The sequence below is a fragment of the Haliaeetus leucocephalus genome, unplaced genomic scaffold (genome assembly GCF_000737465.1).
Source record: "Haliaeetus leucocephalus isolate CR32 unplaced genomic scaffold, Haliaeetus_leucocephalus-4.0 Scaffold206, whole genome shotgun sequence".
Classification (NCBI taxonomy): Eukaryota; Metazoa; Chordata; class Aves; order Accipitriformes; family Accipitridae; genus Haliaeetus; species Haliaeetus leucocephalus.
The window spans coordinates 6,484,313-6,501,893 of record NW_010972642.1 but is presented as its reverse complement, the minus strand read 5'-3'; the positions used below and the strand labels follow the sequence as shown (position 1 = coordinate 6,501,893).

Here is a 17,581-nt window from a genome sequence, read left to right as displayed (position 1 = left end):
TTCCAGTTTTTCTGAGGTGCTGCAGCAGCAGTTGCTTATGCTTGGCCCTCATTTTTGGTAACAATTAGAAAATGAGGAGTGGATAAAGTACTTATCTTCCTTCTCTGCCTTTTTTGTAATAATTCAATTTTGTGGCCAAAACTAAGAAACTTGAAATTCTAAGCACAAAACCCTGTGGTGGTAACAAGAAAACTGTCTAAAGATTTATCTCGTGTTTTGAAGATTTAAAACTATCTAATGACACTTCCACCTTTTGATCCCCTAGCAAAAGAGGTCTTAGAATTGGACTCCCAAGAGACCATTTCACACAGCTGTCCATTGAAAGTACTGAGGTCTCTATTTGGATCATAGCCATCCTGTGGAAAAATTATTTTATATTGTAGTGGTAGGGTCTTAAGGATCAAAAATTACAAAGCTACCTGAAACTCTTCAGAAGAAATTGGTGAGGTTCTCATCAATATCTCTATAGATACTAAACATTCAAACATTAGAATTTTGATGGGAAAGTTTATCTTGGCACTTGGATTGTTTCTGAGTTAATTGAAGAAAATGTGGGAGTGGCAACAGAGGATGGGCAAAGGAACTGGTTCTCAGGTGCTTCCAGACTGCTGCTTATATGGACTTCGTCCTGCTTCTACTCACATCCTGTTGCCTGGTAGTTGCACAGAAGGCTCTTGTTCTGAAAACGAATATGGCTGCTCTATGAGATATCTGTCCAAAGACCTGTCTGGGTCCTGTCTCTGCCTGGTGAAAAAGGGGTCTTGTGCAGCCTTGGTTGTCTGAAGAGTGGGGAAAGATAATTCTTGACTGACTTTTCTAGCAAGAGTAAGCCTGTGTACCTGTTAAAGTAGTAGTAACTAGTAGATTTGAGACTAAAACCAGGTACGAGTGTCTGTTACCTTTATGACACTGTGTTTAGCTTAATTAAAATTGTTTTACTGGGATGTTGTTTGGGGTTGTGTTTAGGAATTCAGTTTAAACAGAAATACAGAATGTCTCAAATCTACTTACCCACTCTTAACCCCGCAGAAATGTAGTTTTTGCCACTGAAGCAAGGGATGTAGTACCAGAACACTTGTGCAGCTTTTCTGATAAACCACTTTCATCTGAATTCCAGCTTCCATGGCTTCTTGTGTATGCAGACTTGCTGAACATGTAAGAGTGTGTTTCAAACTGAGCCATGGTGCTAAAAATGCTTTCAGATAACTTTTTGGCTAAGGAAACTTTTTCAATGTTAAATGTGATTAATAATTTTGGTATATGATGCACAGAACATGGGATATTTTGCTGTATGGAAAGAGTATTTGAATCTTTTAAACTTTTTTTTTGGATGATGCTCTTTAGTTCACAACTAAAATTAATTTTGAACTGCAGGTAGAGTTCTTCAGTGTGACAAAGTAGGTAAATTGAAAACAAGGAAGCCTGTTCACAGGTCGTGATGACCCATTTAAGGTAGGCCCTTTGGATCACGACATCCTCAGGCATTACAGTTTGTCTTCAAGAAATTCCTTCAGTGTTCCTGTTCAAACAATTGAAATAAAGTGGCACCAGGCCAAGGACAGACACGATGTGACTAAAGCACAATGTAATGAGAAAAAGACTTTTTGGATAAGCTGTAACAGTTTGAATAGTTGATTCATAGATAGGTTGTGGTGAGTATCTGAGGTCTTCTAGGTCATGGTTGGTCTTCTGGCAGTGCAAAATATTCCCAGTAGTATTCTTCAGAAAAAAACTTACTTTAATACAGAATAGCCTTGCCAATGACAGTACTACCATATGTAGTCCCCTGATTCCAAGAAGAAAATCCTGAATATTCATCTTAAGCTTCCTCTAGCACTTTTTCCTATCTGTCTGCTTTGAATCACCTTGGAGATTACTCTGTTGATAATCTTTCATCTCAGCTGTTTTACAACACTAAATTTTAGTTGTCAAAGCCTTTTCTTGCAGGTCAATCCAACACTTAAGGGTTTGGGGTTTTTTTTCAGCTTCTATAAAGATAGTCCTTTTATGTCCAAAGTGTGCATATTGCTACCTTGATTTACCATACAGCAAAACATTTGCTGTTTTTATGTATTGTATCCTGTGTTGCTTTAGGTAATAGGAGCTGATTGGTCCCTTCATCTGCATTTCAATTACACTGTGTTTTCTCTTATATTTTAACTCATTTTAAAATTATTCAGGGTTGAACTGTAAAGACAATTGTGCTTCTGGATGCAGAGTATGCTTCGTCGTGCCAGTATTCTTAGTTGTTCATCCTACCGCTTGCCTACTGTTAAATATTTGTTTTCTTTCTCCTGACTCAGCTATGCTCAATTTCCTTGCTCTGTGAAAGATAATGTGCATATTTCTAAATTTACATATTAGTGGTACATTTGATACTGTCTGAAATATTTCTGACTTTGTGAGTAGCTTTTTAGATCTACATCTTGTATGGTGTTTGCCAAGGAAGATGTACACAGTGTGTTGTAAACATAGGTGTCTCGAATGTACGTGGTATCATTAAGGAAGTCTACGTTCAAGTGATGCAAGAACCTAATTTCGTAAGTCAACCTGTCAGGTAAGCATGGAAAAATTATTACTGCTTCTGTTTATGAGAAGCCTGAGATGAAGATGGGCGTTCTGGTAGATCACAGGAAGACTGCATCATTGATGCAGTGAGGCTTAAAAAAGGTCAAGTGCTCTTCCAATGTGTTTTAGGACTTTCATGTTTGTTAAATGCTAGTACTAATACTAGTATTTATGCAAGGTATTCTTGAGACCTCATCTAGAACGCAAAATTTGGTCGCCCCATAAAAATCACTGTTTATGGAACTCTTTAGTCTTTCCCTATAGGAGATCCCGTTTTGATTTTGTCTGTCTTGCAAGAACATGCAGAACACCTGGCAATTATTTGAGGGGTTTATTATGAATCCCTAAAGGATCACTGAGTGAGAGATATACCTCTGAATGAGAGATGTCTGGCATAGCGTTCTCTAGTGATTATTGTAAGGATTTTCTGCCAGTACTTGGCCTACACTTTTTATGTCATCCTGTTATAACTGATAGTAATCCACAATTTTGTAAATTAAATGAAGTACTTTTTTCAGATGTGTTTGCAGAAAAAGAAGCAAAGCTGGAAAGGGTAACTCCTCTAGTGTAATCAGGCTGCATATGCAATATGTGTACCGATGTTGTATGTAAACTTGAAACTAATGTGTACTATAGGCTGATGTGAGTTCATTTTGCAACTGGAGGAGTGCAGGGGGTAACCTTGCAGGGACTGCTTCTTAAATACTTGTGTAGGCAATTTGAGTTTATTGGCTCTAGGCTTTATGCTGGGATTTTTGCAAGGGAACTAGTCAGAGGCACAGGAATATTACTAGTTATTGTGTACCTCCTACTTTGATCATTATTAGTAAATATTTGGAGTCATCTTGACACTTCTGCATGGTTTCCAACCAGCATATCGATGCAACTTTTCAGCATACTGAAAAGCGGATATAGCTAACTCTTCCCCTTTGCCAATAGCTTTGTGAAGTGTATAGGATGAAGAATTGTGATATGATTTTGATTCTTTAAATTGATTTGCCTTTTATCAGAATTGGTTAAGGGTTCATCCTAATGTTCTAGACATGTACCTACTCATAAAAGGACTCTTACAGTCATACAGAAATATGTGAGACAAAAAGAGCTACAGTTGTTCTTTTGATGCAATGAGTTAATAAATCTATACGGTAACCAGAATGTATTGTGGAGGAGGCTTTTTTCCTGCAATATTGTCATCTCCTGAATGGAGAATTGGATTTTCATAGTAAAATTAAACTGAGATGATTGGATGTACCTTTTCCCTCTCGCTGACAAAGCAATCAATTCAGTACAAAATGAGAATTGACATGAGCTTCAAAACTTTTAATGAGACATCTGAGCCAAGTGATGAGATGGTCCAGCTGGTTAATAGCTCATCAAGAATTCAGTTCAGCTAACACTTCAATTCTGTAATAAGCTGTATGTAATAAACATAAGCCTTATTGTGAACTGGTATCAGAAAGCAAACTTATCCATTCATCTTCCATGGATCGAATAGCAATTTTAAAGTGAAAATAAATAGATGAGCTCTGTGTTCTAATACTGATTATTTTTGTACAGCCCAGCATTTTCATTACTCTCCCTTATGTTCAGCCTCTCAGGGTGCATAAATCGAATAAAACTTTTAGCCATCTTTTTTTCCAGACTTCTGTGTAAGGAAACAGAAATGCTGCTTAGAGCAACCCTAGAATAGAAATGACTGAAGCCTAAACAGTTGCTTGCCATTCTTAGACCAGATTCCTGAGGACATGAGAGATTCCAGAGGAGGTCATGTCTAAGCTGTAGGTTTCTTATCTACTGTTTAAAATTTTTCTCTTACTGGTTGTGTGGAGAGCAAAGAAAAATATATAATTGATTTGATAAAGTATGAGTATAGTTCTTAATTTACTCTGAAACTGCTATGTAGTTTTCATGGCTGTATGCCGAAGAGTGCAAGTTTCCCAAAGGAAATTGTGGTATTAGACAATGTACTGATTAGTCTTAGTCATTGTTTTCTTCGGAAGTGGAATTTGGTTCAGTTCTTCAGTTTGGCCTACTTGCGTTGCCTATGAATATTTGTGCTGATGTGAGAGAGTGGGGAGAGGAGTAGTAGTACAGGCTTGTATTAATGTGTATATTCACCCACAACCCAGCTCTGGAAGACAAGCTAGTAATCCAGTAGAGACTCAGGTGGTACAATTTTGCTGATGTTTGATTTTCATGGGAAAAGTGAGGTGCTTTACTGCCAGGTATGTCATATTCCTGCTTCTTAAAATTTAAGTGAAAAAACTAAAAATCTATACTGGCTGAATTCTTTGGAAGCCTGTCACCAGACAGACTTTTTTAGCCCTTTTTGAGTTGTATAGGTTCTCTTCTCTTTCATTGTCTTTTCAAGAGGGACTTGAGGTATAGCTGGCTGCCCCAGTCTTTAAGCAGCATGCTTGCATCTGTCTGTCTCTGGTAAGTACTGGGCATGAGCCTTCTATCTAGTATTGTGCAGGGTATTGAAGTGCATTAGTATAGCAGTGTACTCATCTTTGGCATTGCTGAAAATAAAAATTCCCGCAGTGCTACTGTGACAAAAGATAAACTTTGTTATTGGGAGTTGTACTTTAAGATTTCTTGTTACCTTACATAAAGAAGAAACATCTTGATCTACTGTTGTCCTGCAGAGAAACAAAAGTGTTTTTCTGCTGTTGTGTTCATGATGCACATTGTATTTGCATGCCCCTTACACTTTAGATCCCACTTCTGCCATTTCTTCAGTGTGAGGAAGTGAGGCAGAATGGCTTTGTATCTCACCAAGTTAGTGAGCTCATCTCTGATTCAGTGTTCCCAACTTCCTTTTTTTTTTTTTTTTAAAGCATCTTTGGTTTTGTGTGTTCTAGTTATTCCTTACTGCCTGCTTCCTGTAAGCAATAACAATATTAGCAGTAGGCTTGTTCTGAATGATCTTGTGAATTATGGAATACTGGAAACTTCAGGATTTAGCCAACTTTCTTTTTTCTAGCTGAAGACCTGAAAGGACTGTGTAATTGTAACTAGTTACAGGTCAGTTGTGTTTAATGATGCTAGAAGGTGCAAGCAAGCACAAACTTCGGTTCTGATGCCTTTTCTGTTAATCAGGAGACTCTCACTGAGGGTGTCTCTTCAAGTATAAGTTAAGTCTATGACATTGCTGCCACCAGGTGTCTTAGATGCTGCTACTACTACTGCTGGCACAGGTGCTACTGCATATTTAAAAGTGGGAAGTGACCAGAGGAATATAATTATTGGTTGTGTTCTCCCCCCTTCCCCTGTGGTGATGAATCATAGCTTCATCAAAAGTGACAAAACAATCGCAGGATAAAATGGGGAGCGGTGCTAGTATCCTTCAGTCACATAAAGCGGGTTTAGTTGCAGATACTCCCCCTTCATTGTTAAGACAAAGTTGTATTTCTTATTTTCTGAAGCTTACTTGAGTATCGATTGTTTCAGGATATGTATAATTGACTTATTCAGACAAAATCCTGACTGATGAAGGCTTCTGTCTGTTCCCCTTCCGTCTAATCATTGAGAGTTTCATTTGCCTCCTGTTCTTCCTCCTGCCATCAGTTTACCCAAATATCATCTTTGTCAAGATATGTGTAATTTGTTTCTTTATTCTAACCTTCGAGCAGCAGCAATAAACTTGCATATGTTTGCTGTATCACTTATCTATATCAATAGAGAAGGAGAAGTAATAGGAGTAAGAGAAAGGACAAGAAGCAATTTTTTGGTGTGTTTTTAACAGCCTAACTGCATCTTCTGATGAATTTTGTGCTATGCTACTATTGTTGTGCATTGAAATGCCAGAAATGAAAATACAGAAGAGAATGTACAGGTAGATGCTTTTCACTGTGAAACTGTACGACTAATGTGAGTAATCCCTCAACTTTTCACTTAAGCTGACTACTTCTGTACTTTCCTGAAAATTAAAGCATTTTTAATATCTTGTGTAAGAGGAAGCCCACAAAAAAATACGCACCCTGAATCAGGAACTTTAAAAAGTATAATAGATAACTGTTTTAAGCGTAGTCTTTTCCATTGTGTTAGATATGTATACTTTAGTGTTATCTGTTTCAAGGTTGTTTGCATACTCCATGAAGACTGTCTGTAGCTTATATAAAATTGATTCTTCTTGTGGACACTTGCCAAGCAGCAATGTGAAATTGTGGTTTCAGTAAGTAGGTTTTAACTTGGCATTGTGTTTCATTCCGTTACCCATCCTCAGGAACTTTGTCTTCCATCTTCAAACTAAGATGAGGAGGAAAGGGGCTGAAAAGTTTGGGACCCCTCACAACAAGAAAGACATTGAGGTGCTGGAGTGTGTCCAAAGAAGAGCAACAAAGCTGGTGAAGGATCTAGAGAACAAGTCTTATGAGGAGTTGCTGAGGGAACTGGGTTGTTTAGCCTGGATGCATACTTCTGGAACCGCAGCTGTTCAGCTCCATTTAATCAGTTTTTTGCGTTCAGTGGTTTGTAGAAAGGTATACTGGTGGAAGGATCTGTGCAGATCCTTGACCAATTTTCATATTTGTTGCTATACAGGGATGCATTTTGAACAGTCTCTTCCCCCTCCCTTCCTTTTTACTCTGTCTAGTGTTTAACACTGGGAAGTCTGAAGTGGTTTATGTGTTGACATGGATAGATGCAGTTCTTATGCACTCAGACTTGCATTTCTAGGTGCCAACTGTGTAATGCTGGATGATTTTTAAGTTCAGTGGATTCTTTGTCGGTATTTTGTTAATCTAGCTCAATGGTCACTGTGCTCTTTTTTCCTCTTAACTGCTAAATTTTTTCAGGATGAGAACACTGCAGCCCACAAAGCCTCAGTTCCATTAACAGTGTTGAATATCAGAGCGCAGTCTTGCTAGCTTCTCCTCTGATGACCCCTCATTAACCTTGCCTAAAAGGCTTGCAAAGCCTTTCTCATATGCTGCAGAAATGCACACAGAAGAACATTTGTCTCTTCTGTATACTACTTCTTCCTCTGAATAATAGGCTGGGAGCAGCAGTGTCTTCCCCTCAAATTTTCAGACATTTGGAAAGCTTGATGAAATGCTGCTTGGTGTAACCTCAGCACAGATAGATAATTTACTTTGGTTGTGATTCAGACTGTCTATAATTCAACAGCACTTTGAAGTCTTGTCATGGCTGTACATTTTCAGATCACACCACTTGAAGACAGTTCATTGCTACTAGTTTTTCTAGTGTGCTTTCTAGTGCATTTCTTTGGATAAAAGCTACATAATGTTGCTCTAGTGTAGTTCAAAAAAACCAAACAATGACCCACTAACTATCCGTGCAATATAGCTATGTAGAATTTATGGATCTAGTGGTAGGATATGCAGAAATCTAGTAAACCTGTCTGTAGTATGTAAAATGTCCAGTCTTTCTCTGTTTCCTCTTTACTGGTTATCTTCCTAATTTTGTGGAAGAGGTAACAGCTCTCTGAGTTGTGTAACAGCTCATGCATTGAGCTCTTTTTTTTTTTTTTGTGTGTGTGTGTAAAATGATCCAGTTTAAAGTTGACCTCTATCACCTGTGAGTCTGCTTATTTGTAGAAGATGGAGACTGTGGGAAGATTTCTGAGTTGGGTTTGTTTGGTTGTGTATAAAGGTTCCCTGGCACTTTGGCTATGTTAATTATACTTGATATTAAGAAACAGAAAATCACCTTTGAGGATGTATGGCATGGGTTAGCAGATCTAGTTCCTTCAGTGTAGGCTATTTCTCTTGTTATCCACTTGCTTGGTATCCTGTAGCATGTGTTTGAGAGTGAAGTGCAGTGTGTCTCTTCTGCATAACTGTGTCCATTTAATGCCAGCTGAGTTTTCCTAGAATGTAGCTCAGGCCATTTGGTATTGGTTAGTAAAAATGGACAGAGGCGGCGAGACCCTTAATTGAGCTCGGTCTGAATGAAGAGCAGACTCAAATGGCCTGAGCAGAGTATGATGCTTTGCTAAGGCATCTCTCCTGCTTCAGGTGTCTGAACCAGGCTCTGCAACTGCTTGTGGTAGCGTGATGTGCTTTGCAGATGTGTGATTTCTTGTCACGACGTTAATAGGACAGAACTCAGAAGGACTGTGGGAAGTTAGAAAGAAAAATGTATGAGAAATTACTCAGTAGACTCAATGGCTATATGAGCAACCTAGTTGAAATTTAAGATTATTTTAGGTGCCAGAAATGTATTTTCTTTCCTCATTAAGGCTGCTGAATAGATATTAAGCCTTGGCTGAAAAAAATCACCAAAGGAATATAGGCATTTTTTGCTGATGAGCTTTGTTTTTTGTGGCTTGGTATAATAGCTAATCTTGGGGGTGGGGGGTTGTTTTGGTTTTGGGATGGGTTTCTTTGCATTTATATAAGGCACCTAGGTACAGGGATTGAAAGAGGGTTGTAACAGTTCTGTGTGTAATTCATACTCCTGTAAATGAACTCCATTAGTGAAAGAGTAAGCCTCTACCTGGTTTATCATGAATGACCAGGATCCCTGTTTTACATTGAATAATGTAAACACCTCCGATAGGTCTTTCCTGACCAAAAGAAATCGGAGGGGAAGTACACGGATAAATGGAAACGACCAAGAAAAGCTTATTGAATTGTTCTCTGAGCTGAACAATTGTTTCACTTGCTGCCTGTCTCTGTTCAGGCCCCTGGCACTGCAGAACTGCGGGTCACGTGCTGGAAGGCCTTGCTGTTTGTCCTGGCTTGTCAAAACAATTTAGTGTAGGTGGAAAGGAATGAATGAAATGAACGGAGTGGGCTTGATGCATCTGTTTCAGTTTGTTCGACGGGCAGCCCAGTGATTGGGATGTGACACTTAAGTCCTCTAGGGAAGCTATCAGTTCAGGAAGAACAATGCTGGCCATTTTATAGGATAGTTAAATCCATTTTAGGAAGCAAGCTCTCCTACAGTTTAACAGCTTTGTATATTTTCAAATATTTGGGCTGTATCTGCTCAGCATGTGCTGCTAACTGAGATACAAGAATGTGATTTGCAAACTTCTAGACTTAGGACTCTGTCTTGTCTGCCTAAGGTTGCTTCATTATGGTAAAAAAAAGACTGGGGGAGGAGACAGGGTGTCCATTTTTTAATTTTATTAGTAGGAATTCCAAAACAAATTGGTCTTTGAAGGATAGAATATCAAGCCGTATATTATTAACTGCTGTTAAAGTGGTGGCTTCTTTATAAAATTGTTCAAGTTTTCCAGGTTTACAAAAAAGCATCTTATGTGTCTTTCTATTTTGTTTAGTTTCTGGCTGTTTGATTTAAAAATATAAAATAAAAATCAAAGAAAACATTAAACTTGTTTAACCAATCTTATACTTTGTGATACTGGAATGTTAAGTTACAAAATCTCTATTTTTGCTTCCAGATGCAAACAGCAAATAAATGCTGAAATGATCCATCTATATACCTATTTAGACTGTGAGTTACAGGAAAAAGGCTGCAGGGGATAGATCTGCTTATTTGATTCACCCTCGAGATAATTTAATCAAATGGAGTGCATCTTTTGAATGATAGGCCACAAACTCTTTGCTACCTCTTTAGCGGTGGAGGTGGAGCCTGAGGGTCTTACATTCCTGCAGACTCCTGCTCAAAGGCCACTGTGGAATCTCGGTATTGCCCCAAGTAGCTGCCTTGTTGGGAAGACACATCTGGGGTTTTGAGTCTCTTGGGGTATATACTTATAACTGAGGATTTTGAAAGCTGCCCCCTTCCCAAATTCTTGAAAAATGCTCTTATAAATTCTCATGAAGTGATGATGACTTCTTTCTCTCTGCTACAGCTCTGCTGTACAGCAACTTTTTGTGTGGATTTCATGTGTTATGAAGATGTTCTCATTCCCCTGCCTTTCCCCAAGTATTCATACCTAATGTGGCTGGTAGCACCATTTCTCAGTCTCCCAAATTACATAGGGTGCTCTATTTTCTTGCTTATCTCAATATTGTAGTAGCTGCAGCTGCTTAAATTGCATCTTTGTACAAGAAAGAGCATGAAGTTGTCACATTTGCCCATACTAACAGCTCAAAGGATGCCAAAATATATTATTTGGGATGGGCTTTGTTTTAGTTCATCTCTATGCAGTCTGGGAGATCTTACTGTCTAACATGTTTTAAGGTTCTGGTGTATGGAATACTCAAGTTTTGAAAGTGTACTTGTCAGTTTTAAATCACATGTTACCTTGTAGGCTAACTCTTTGCATGTTGCATTAGAATGTAGTTTGTACAAGTATAACCAGTCATTGTGTGTACAGATTCACTTTCTTGGTATAATTGTACATGAGATCTAATATTTTCCTAAATGGTAGGGTTGTAGTTTTTTTTTTTAAATTATATTCACCTTTTTCTGTTACCTAGCATTAGTGTTCTTTTAGGGAAAGAATATAAAAAAAACTTACAGATGAGTGTATGGGTTGTGTATCCAAGAAAATGAAGGTAGTTAAAGGTAGCATGCATCACTAGTCTTACGAAACAAGTGGCCTCTCTTGTCTTTATCTTACAGCTCTGTTTAATGTTCACTTTTGCTGCTGCAGTATGCTACTGAAGGGTGCGATGTTTCCTTGGTTGCAAAAACGTAGCTGTCTTCTCTGGGTGAAATTTGTTGGCCTGTGTTTGTGTCCAAACTTGTCCCAGATCATTAGGGCACTGTGACTTTCAAAGAAGTGTTGAATTACTTAGTATATTGTCACTGTCTTGGTGTTTTGTTTTGTTTTTTTTTAACGCCAGCATTGAAGTGTTGAGTGTCTGTTTTAAACGTCACAGATATGTTTGCAGGAACACCATGCTACCATTGATGTGACCAGAAAGAGAAATGAGTCAAAATACGCATGCATGGCCGTTAAGAGTCTGTTCATTGATAAGAGTGATTAGCACTTGTTAGTTTCTATTTGGGGCTAGTAGTACAGTGGTAGGGAAAACAGAGTAAGGCCCTTAAGGGAGATTAGGTTTACACAGATTAAGATGAGACCTTAATGTCAAGTATAGTCTAAAACTGGCTAGTAATGTTTGTGGTGGATAACTTGTTAGAATGCACAAAATAAAGGGAATTTAATCCAAATGTGTAGCTAAAATCTAGGTTTTGGACAAAAATGAATGTAGGTGTTTATATTACGTAGCTAAATTTAAAAGTGGTATAAAAGTAGTTGTTGCAGCCTTGTTTTTATAACGACCATATATAATAATTGGATTTACAGCTATACACTAGTTTTAAAATGTGTATTGTATGGATCAAATGCAGAGGCTGAGAAGACTCTGCTTTATTTTACTCTAAGAATGATTATATTATTGTGATTTTTTTCTATTGCTTGAAGCATTGAGTGTTTCTTAGAAGCATGTATGTATGGTCTGTTGACTGATGTACCTATTGCAGCTCACTGCTGTTCTGCATCACAGCTGTTTGTAGCAGTCAAGATTAACTGGTTTTGAACAGAACTTGTGCTGCCATCTTTATTGTAATGGAAAGAAAGCGATTAGATGGGTAAGACAGCTCAAATGGAAGTATGACTTCCATATTAAAAAAAAACCAAAACACCTAAAGAGACATGAATACTTAATGTTTGCAGAGTGTTTCTGCAGACATGTTATATTGAATTTTGTTTGTGCAAGTATGCTTATGAAGGAGCGAGAAGAGGTGGTAGTGCTAATTTCTGCAGAGTGAAATAGCTGCAGGGTTGAATGCTTTTGATGTCTATAGACTAAATTTGCGAGGATTGAGAATTTAGTATCTTCCTAAGAACTGTAAAAGTATGTGTGTGATTGACATTCGTAGGCACTGGTAATATAGTGATCCCTGAGGTAATTTCAAACCCGTTTTCAAACTTTCACCTGGAAGACTTTTACACTTCTGATAATTGGAGCTTCATCTGGAAATGAAGTTTGTCCATGCCCAAAGATACTCTGTGAACCTCTTAGAAAGGTTTAATGATGTAAGTGAATATAGGGTGGTTTAGATACCAGCATGGCTGAATGGTGTTGAGAAAACACATTACCTGTAAACAAATGAAGAGGAATTACTGCCTGGAGGACAGTAGGGAGGTTGTGAGCAGTATAAGTAAACCCTGCGTGTTTTTACTACCTCCTTTTAATTGAAAAGGAAATACGAAATGAAGTGACTTAAAATTATTATTCAGATTTCACAAAGAGGTCACTGGTTATTCCTAAATAAATGTCAGGCTTTAAGTATTATATCCTGAATTTTTTTTTCTAAATACAAATTGCATATGGATCCAATTTATGTCAGTTGATCAATCTGACTTGTGTACCAGTGCATTGGTAATGCATTGGTAAGCTGAGAACACTGAATGGCACAAAGAGGCTGTTTTCTCTTGAGATGTGCAGCTTATTCTGGTAATAGTTGCTCAGAGTCTTGACGATGTCTGATAGCCAGTTGTTGGTAGATAATACAACAGTATTGTCCAAGAATGCTTTTTCGTGATCTGTTTCTGGCCAAAAGCTTGCTGTCTCTAGTGTGAGTTATGTTTTTATTTTCCTTGATGCTAGATTACAGGAAACTTGCTCAATCATGAGGTCATGCTTTTAATCAAAGAAAATCCAACTCACTGACTTGTTCTACAGTTACAAGTACATACTATATGTTAGAGAGGTTTGATGCTCTACCCCTATACAAAGGGTTAATCCCATCTGTTACCAGTGGTCTGGATGTTATACACATAGGAATAACTAAAGATTTTTATGTACAACATGAGAGATGCTTTAAATGATCCAATTTTGTCTACTCTTAAACACTTGAATATTTGAAGACATTATGTCTCCCTTCCACCTCAGGTCAGGCAATGACTAAATTTATTAGAGAAGGGGAGGAGGAAACAGGAAGAGGAGATAATCTACAGACTTAAAATTTTTACCTCTGAGAGCAATCAGATTGTAAGGAAAAATATATGATAAAAAAGACTGTAATAGAATGTCTTCTAAATAGAGTATTTAAGGGTAATTGCAAACCAAATGGTGTTTCAGGCTGATGATTCTTACTTGTTCACTGACTGTACCCAACTGTTTTTCAAGTTGCTGCTTCTCTGAGTAAGAAATAAAGCAAAGCGTTCTGATGTACCTTTTCTTTTTTATTAGGATCGGAAGCTGTCCAAGTCAGAGCGACAAAGATTTAAAGAGGAAGCTGGGATGCTGAAAGGACTTCAGCATCCCAATATTGTCAGGTTCTATGATTCCTGGGAGTCTACAGTCAAAGGAAAAAAGTGTATTGTTCTTGTGACGGAACTCATGACATCTGGAACATTGAAAACGTAAGTAAATTAAGGCATGTCAAAGCATATAAGAATCATTAACACAAAATCAGAGGACTAGAAATAGATCATATTTCAGAATAGATAAGAACAGAGCCCTTTTGCTGAGGGCTAACCTTCTGTAGGGAAATTCTTGTTTAAGAGGAGTCTTACTAGCACTGCAGGGTAGGCATGGTAGAACATCCTTTAAGTTAGCAAGGTTGTCAGATTCTTCCTTGTGATGTCCTAGTAAGCACATGCATAAAACTTTCAGATTTTCAGGGCTCAGGAAGACAATGCTCTATTTTCACCTTTCAGAATTTTTCATTTTCCTCTCCAGCTGCTTTCCATTTAGCATGAGCTGGTTTGCGAAGTTCAAAGCACAAATGAATTCACCTCTTGTAGCAGGTTTTGGGCGTTACTACAGCACAAATAATATGTAAAAATAAAAAAAACCTCTACCACCTACTTGTTTAGCTGAAACTTCACAAAGTAGTACCTAACAAAAATCTGAAAGTATGCAGATGCCTGCAATTTCAACTTGTGAAGTAGTTGAGTGAAACGAGGTCTATTTTTTAAGCCAGAGTTAAAAGTAGACACCGGCAGATCAGACTGCTGCGAGGGCCCTCTAGTGGTGTGCGGAGCCTGCGGGGAGTTACACTGAAATCACGGCTTTGCCTTGCACAGTAGAAACTTGCAGAGCTGTGAGCCTGTTCCTGAGCATCCAGTCGCCGTTAATCTACTGGAAATAGAACTGCCAGCCTTTGAAATTCAGGGATTGTGGGTCCTTGTCTTAATTCAGTGCCCATTTAAGTCTTGGAGAGTCATTCAAATCCTAAATGTGTAAGCAGGCTGTAGGAGCTGGAAACAATTTGCAATCTATTTGGTTAAATAGCCTGTGAACGTCCTCTGTTTTTACGATGCTTATTGATAGCCACAAATGGACATACTTAAAGAAGGAAAAAATGGCTCTTTTGGAGTCTGGACTGCAATTACTGGGAAATGTTTGTCTCTTGAAATAGTACCGGAGGGCTAAAGGTACTGTTTTAGCCGTATGTCTAGGAAAGACTTTTCTGAGGTTGTTTAAGGTATTTCAGATAAAATAATAGATCTGTTGTTTCATGTTCTCTTTTAAGAGCAGTATTAAAGTAAAGGTTTTACAGCTCTTTACAGATACCTTTAAATAAAGTTACCTAATTTTATGCTAGAGTATGTAGTGTTAGATTTAACTTCTTTCTCCCTTTCTTATGCCCCCCCCCAAATTTTAATATTTGGATTGGCTTGTTATGTGGTGGCATAAGCAAGATAATAAAGTAATAATAGACAACTATAAAATAGTGTGTTGGTAGGAGAAATACCCCAGATTTGCTGGCTACAGGATTATTTTGTACGCTGAAGTATGAAGGTCTTTTTATTTTATCCAGAAAGAACTAATAGGCTCTTTAATTTAAAATCTTTTAAACTGTAGACTTCTGTGTAGGTTTTTTTCCCCACTATTGTATAGATTGTGTTATAATTGTGATGTAGTTTATTCTTACCTGCTTCACTTGAGACTTGACAGGTAAACTCTATGGGAAATTTCTGATGTGCCAAATTTAATATCATGAAATAGTTCATGTGCCTGTGTCATATTCCTAGATTTAGACTGCACACTTGTGTTTGCTTATGATATTTGGCTGACTATTACTTCCATATCTTTTTTCAGTATGTTTACATTATCTCCATTTAATGCAAGTGTTACCTTCCTTGTTTTGAGACTTGGGACATAGACATTGTTGTCACTTGATGTAAAAAAAGTGAACAGAAGAAAAGTGTGGTGATATCTTAAAGTTCTTCCTCATGTTTTTTCATATTTTTATACATTTAGATATATATGAACACAAAAATAATGTTGAAATATTGTGGACTCATTCTTTTCAAATGCTGTCTAGGCAAATTGCTAATTTTGCACAAAGAAAAGTCCCTGAACTTCTGCACACCAATGGAAAAGTTTTACAACTCAATTGTTGTAAAGAATTAAACTGCTTTCTGATATTGTATGCTATCATGGAATTAAAATATTGGAACAAAAAAATGAAGTTGTCTATTTTAAATCTTAATTATACTATTAATGAAGACAGCAATTTTTAATCTGACCTAGGTCTCAGCCACTAGTTTTGTCTAAGGCTGTTATAGTGTGTGTTCCTGATCCACTTTAAATGAATGTGTCAGCTATCTGGTAAGACACATACCTTCATAACTACCTCTGCTAACTTAGCAGGGTTTCTATAACTCCTCGAGCTGAGATGCTATAGGTCAGCAGCCTTCCTGCTTAAAAAAACCAAACAACAAACCCAACCTTGAGACAGAAAGCCAAACTCTAGTTCCTGTTTCTCTCTGTTCATTGAAGCTAACTGTTAAGATAGCCTTGTGTGCAAAGGTCAAATATATGTCTTTTTTAAAATTGACTACTACCCTGTAAAATAGATAAGAACGATGTTGATTTAAGCAGGAACAAGTTCAGTGGAGGGCCACCAAGATGGTCAGGTGCTGGAGTTACCTGCTCTGTGAGGAGGGGCTGAGGGAACTGGACTTGGTCATCCTGAAGAAGAGGATCTTTGGTGGAGACCTAACAGCAGCCTTCCAGGGCATATGAGGGAGTCAGTCAGGCTCTTTGCAGTGGTGTATGGTGGGAGAGTTAGAGACAACAGGCATAAATTGAAACCAAAGAGGTTCTGACTGATGTAAGAAGAAGCTATTTCAGCAGTGATAGTCAGGCAGTGGAGCAGGTTGCCCCAAGATGTTGTGCAGGCTCCATCCTTGGAGATACTAAAAGCCTGGCTGGATACAGCCCAGAGTAACCATGTCTGACTTCATGGCTGACCCTACCTTGAGCAGAAACTTAGACTAGAAACCTCCTGAGGTCTCTTCAAGCCTGAGTTATCCTATGATACAAGGAAAATTGAAAACATACTAGCTAGTAGGGTTATCTGTGTATTTTTATGTATTTATATATGCTTCCATTTTAAAATGGTTTCTGCCTTAAGTGCTATGTGACTTAGTTCATGACAGTGTTACGGGAAAAACGACAGCAACGCTGCAGGATGCTGGGTGATGGTTGGACCCAGGTCCTTTAACAGTGAGAAGCTGGCAGTAGACTAGCATATTTGAAACCAAGAATGTAATTAGGGATTCCAGATGCTGAACTGAAGTGCCCCTACCATGTGATCTTTGGAACAGGCTCAAGAGAGATGAATGAGGGTTGTGTCAATAGCAAGAATTCAAGTGGTAGCTGATGTGATTCAGAACCTCCTTCGGTTTGTCTCCTTTGTTGGCTTGGCTTTTTCACTGCCTGTCTTTACATTTTGTTTTGAGACTTGATTTCCTTCTGGAACTGGGTCCTGATTGCTTTTACAGATCTGTTTTCACAGCAGGATTATTGCTAGCAACTTGATTTTTCCAGATCTTCTTTTGAGCTGCAGAAATTAAAGGGATTAATATACTGCATTTTTATGTTGGCATTGATTCAAGTGATTTCATCAAGACTCTTTCTCCTGATTAAGTGGATATGCAGAAGAGACTGAATACTACCACGGAGTAATTGAACAAGACTTGGTTTTATTTTATTATTTTAGTTGCTAGACTCCGTGCTGGTCGTAGAATTTACTACCAGTATTGCAGTAGTGTGAAACTGGTCTTTATCTGAGACTTTAACTGAGTAACATTAGTTGAATAAGAATAAAGTCCTTGCTCTACACAGCATGCTAGTTCCTTTCTCTAAATGTATTTCAGCCC

General features: G+C 38.0%; 1 protein-coding gene across 5 annotated transcripts in view; it reads left to right on the top strand.

Annotated features, from left to right (window-relative positions):
• WNK1 (WNK lysine deficient protein kinase 1) overlaps positions 1–17,581 on the top strand; it is a 106,946-nt gene that overhangs the window by 22,934 nt on the left and 66,431 nt on the right. For all 5 annotated transcript variants that reach the window (XM_010566196.1, XM_010566198.1, XM_010566200.1 and 2 more), the window contains exon 2: positions 13,656–13,828. In XM_010566196.1, coding sequence (XP_010564498.1) covers positions 13,656–13,828 — 173 coding nt within the window. The remainder of the gene's footprint in view (positions 1–13,655; positions 13,829–17,581) is intronic.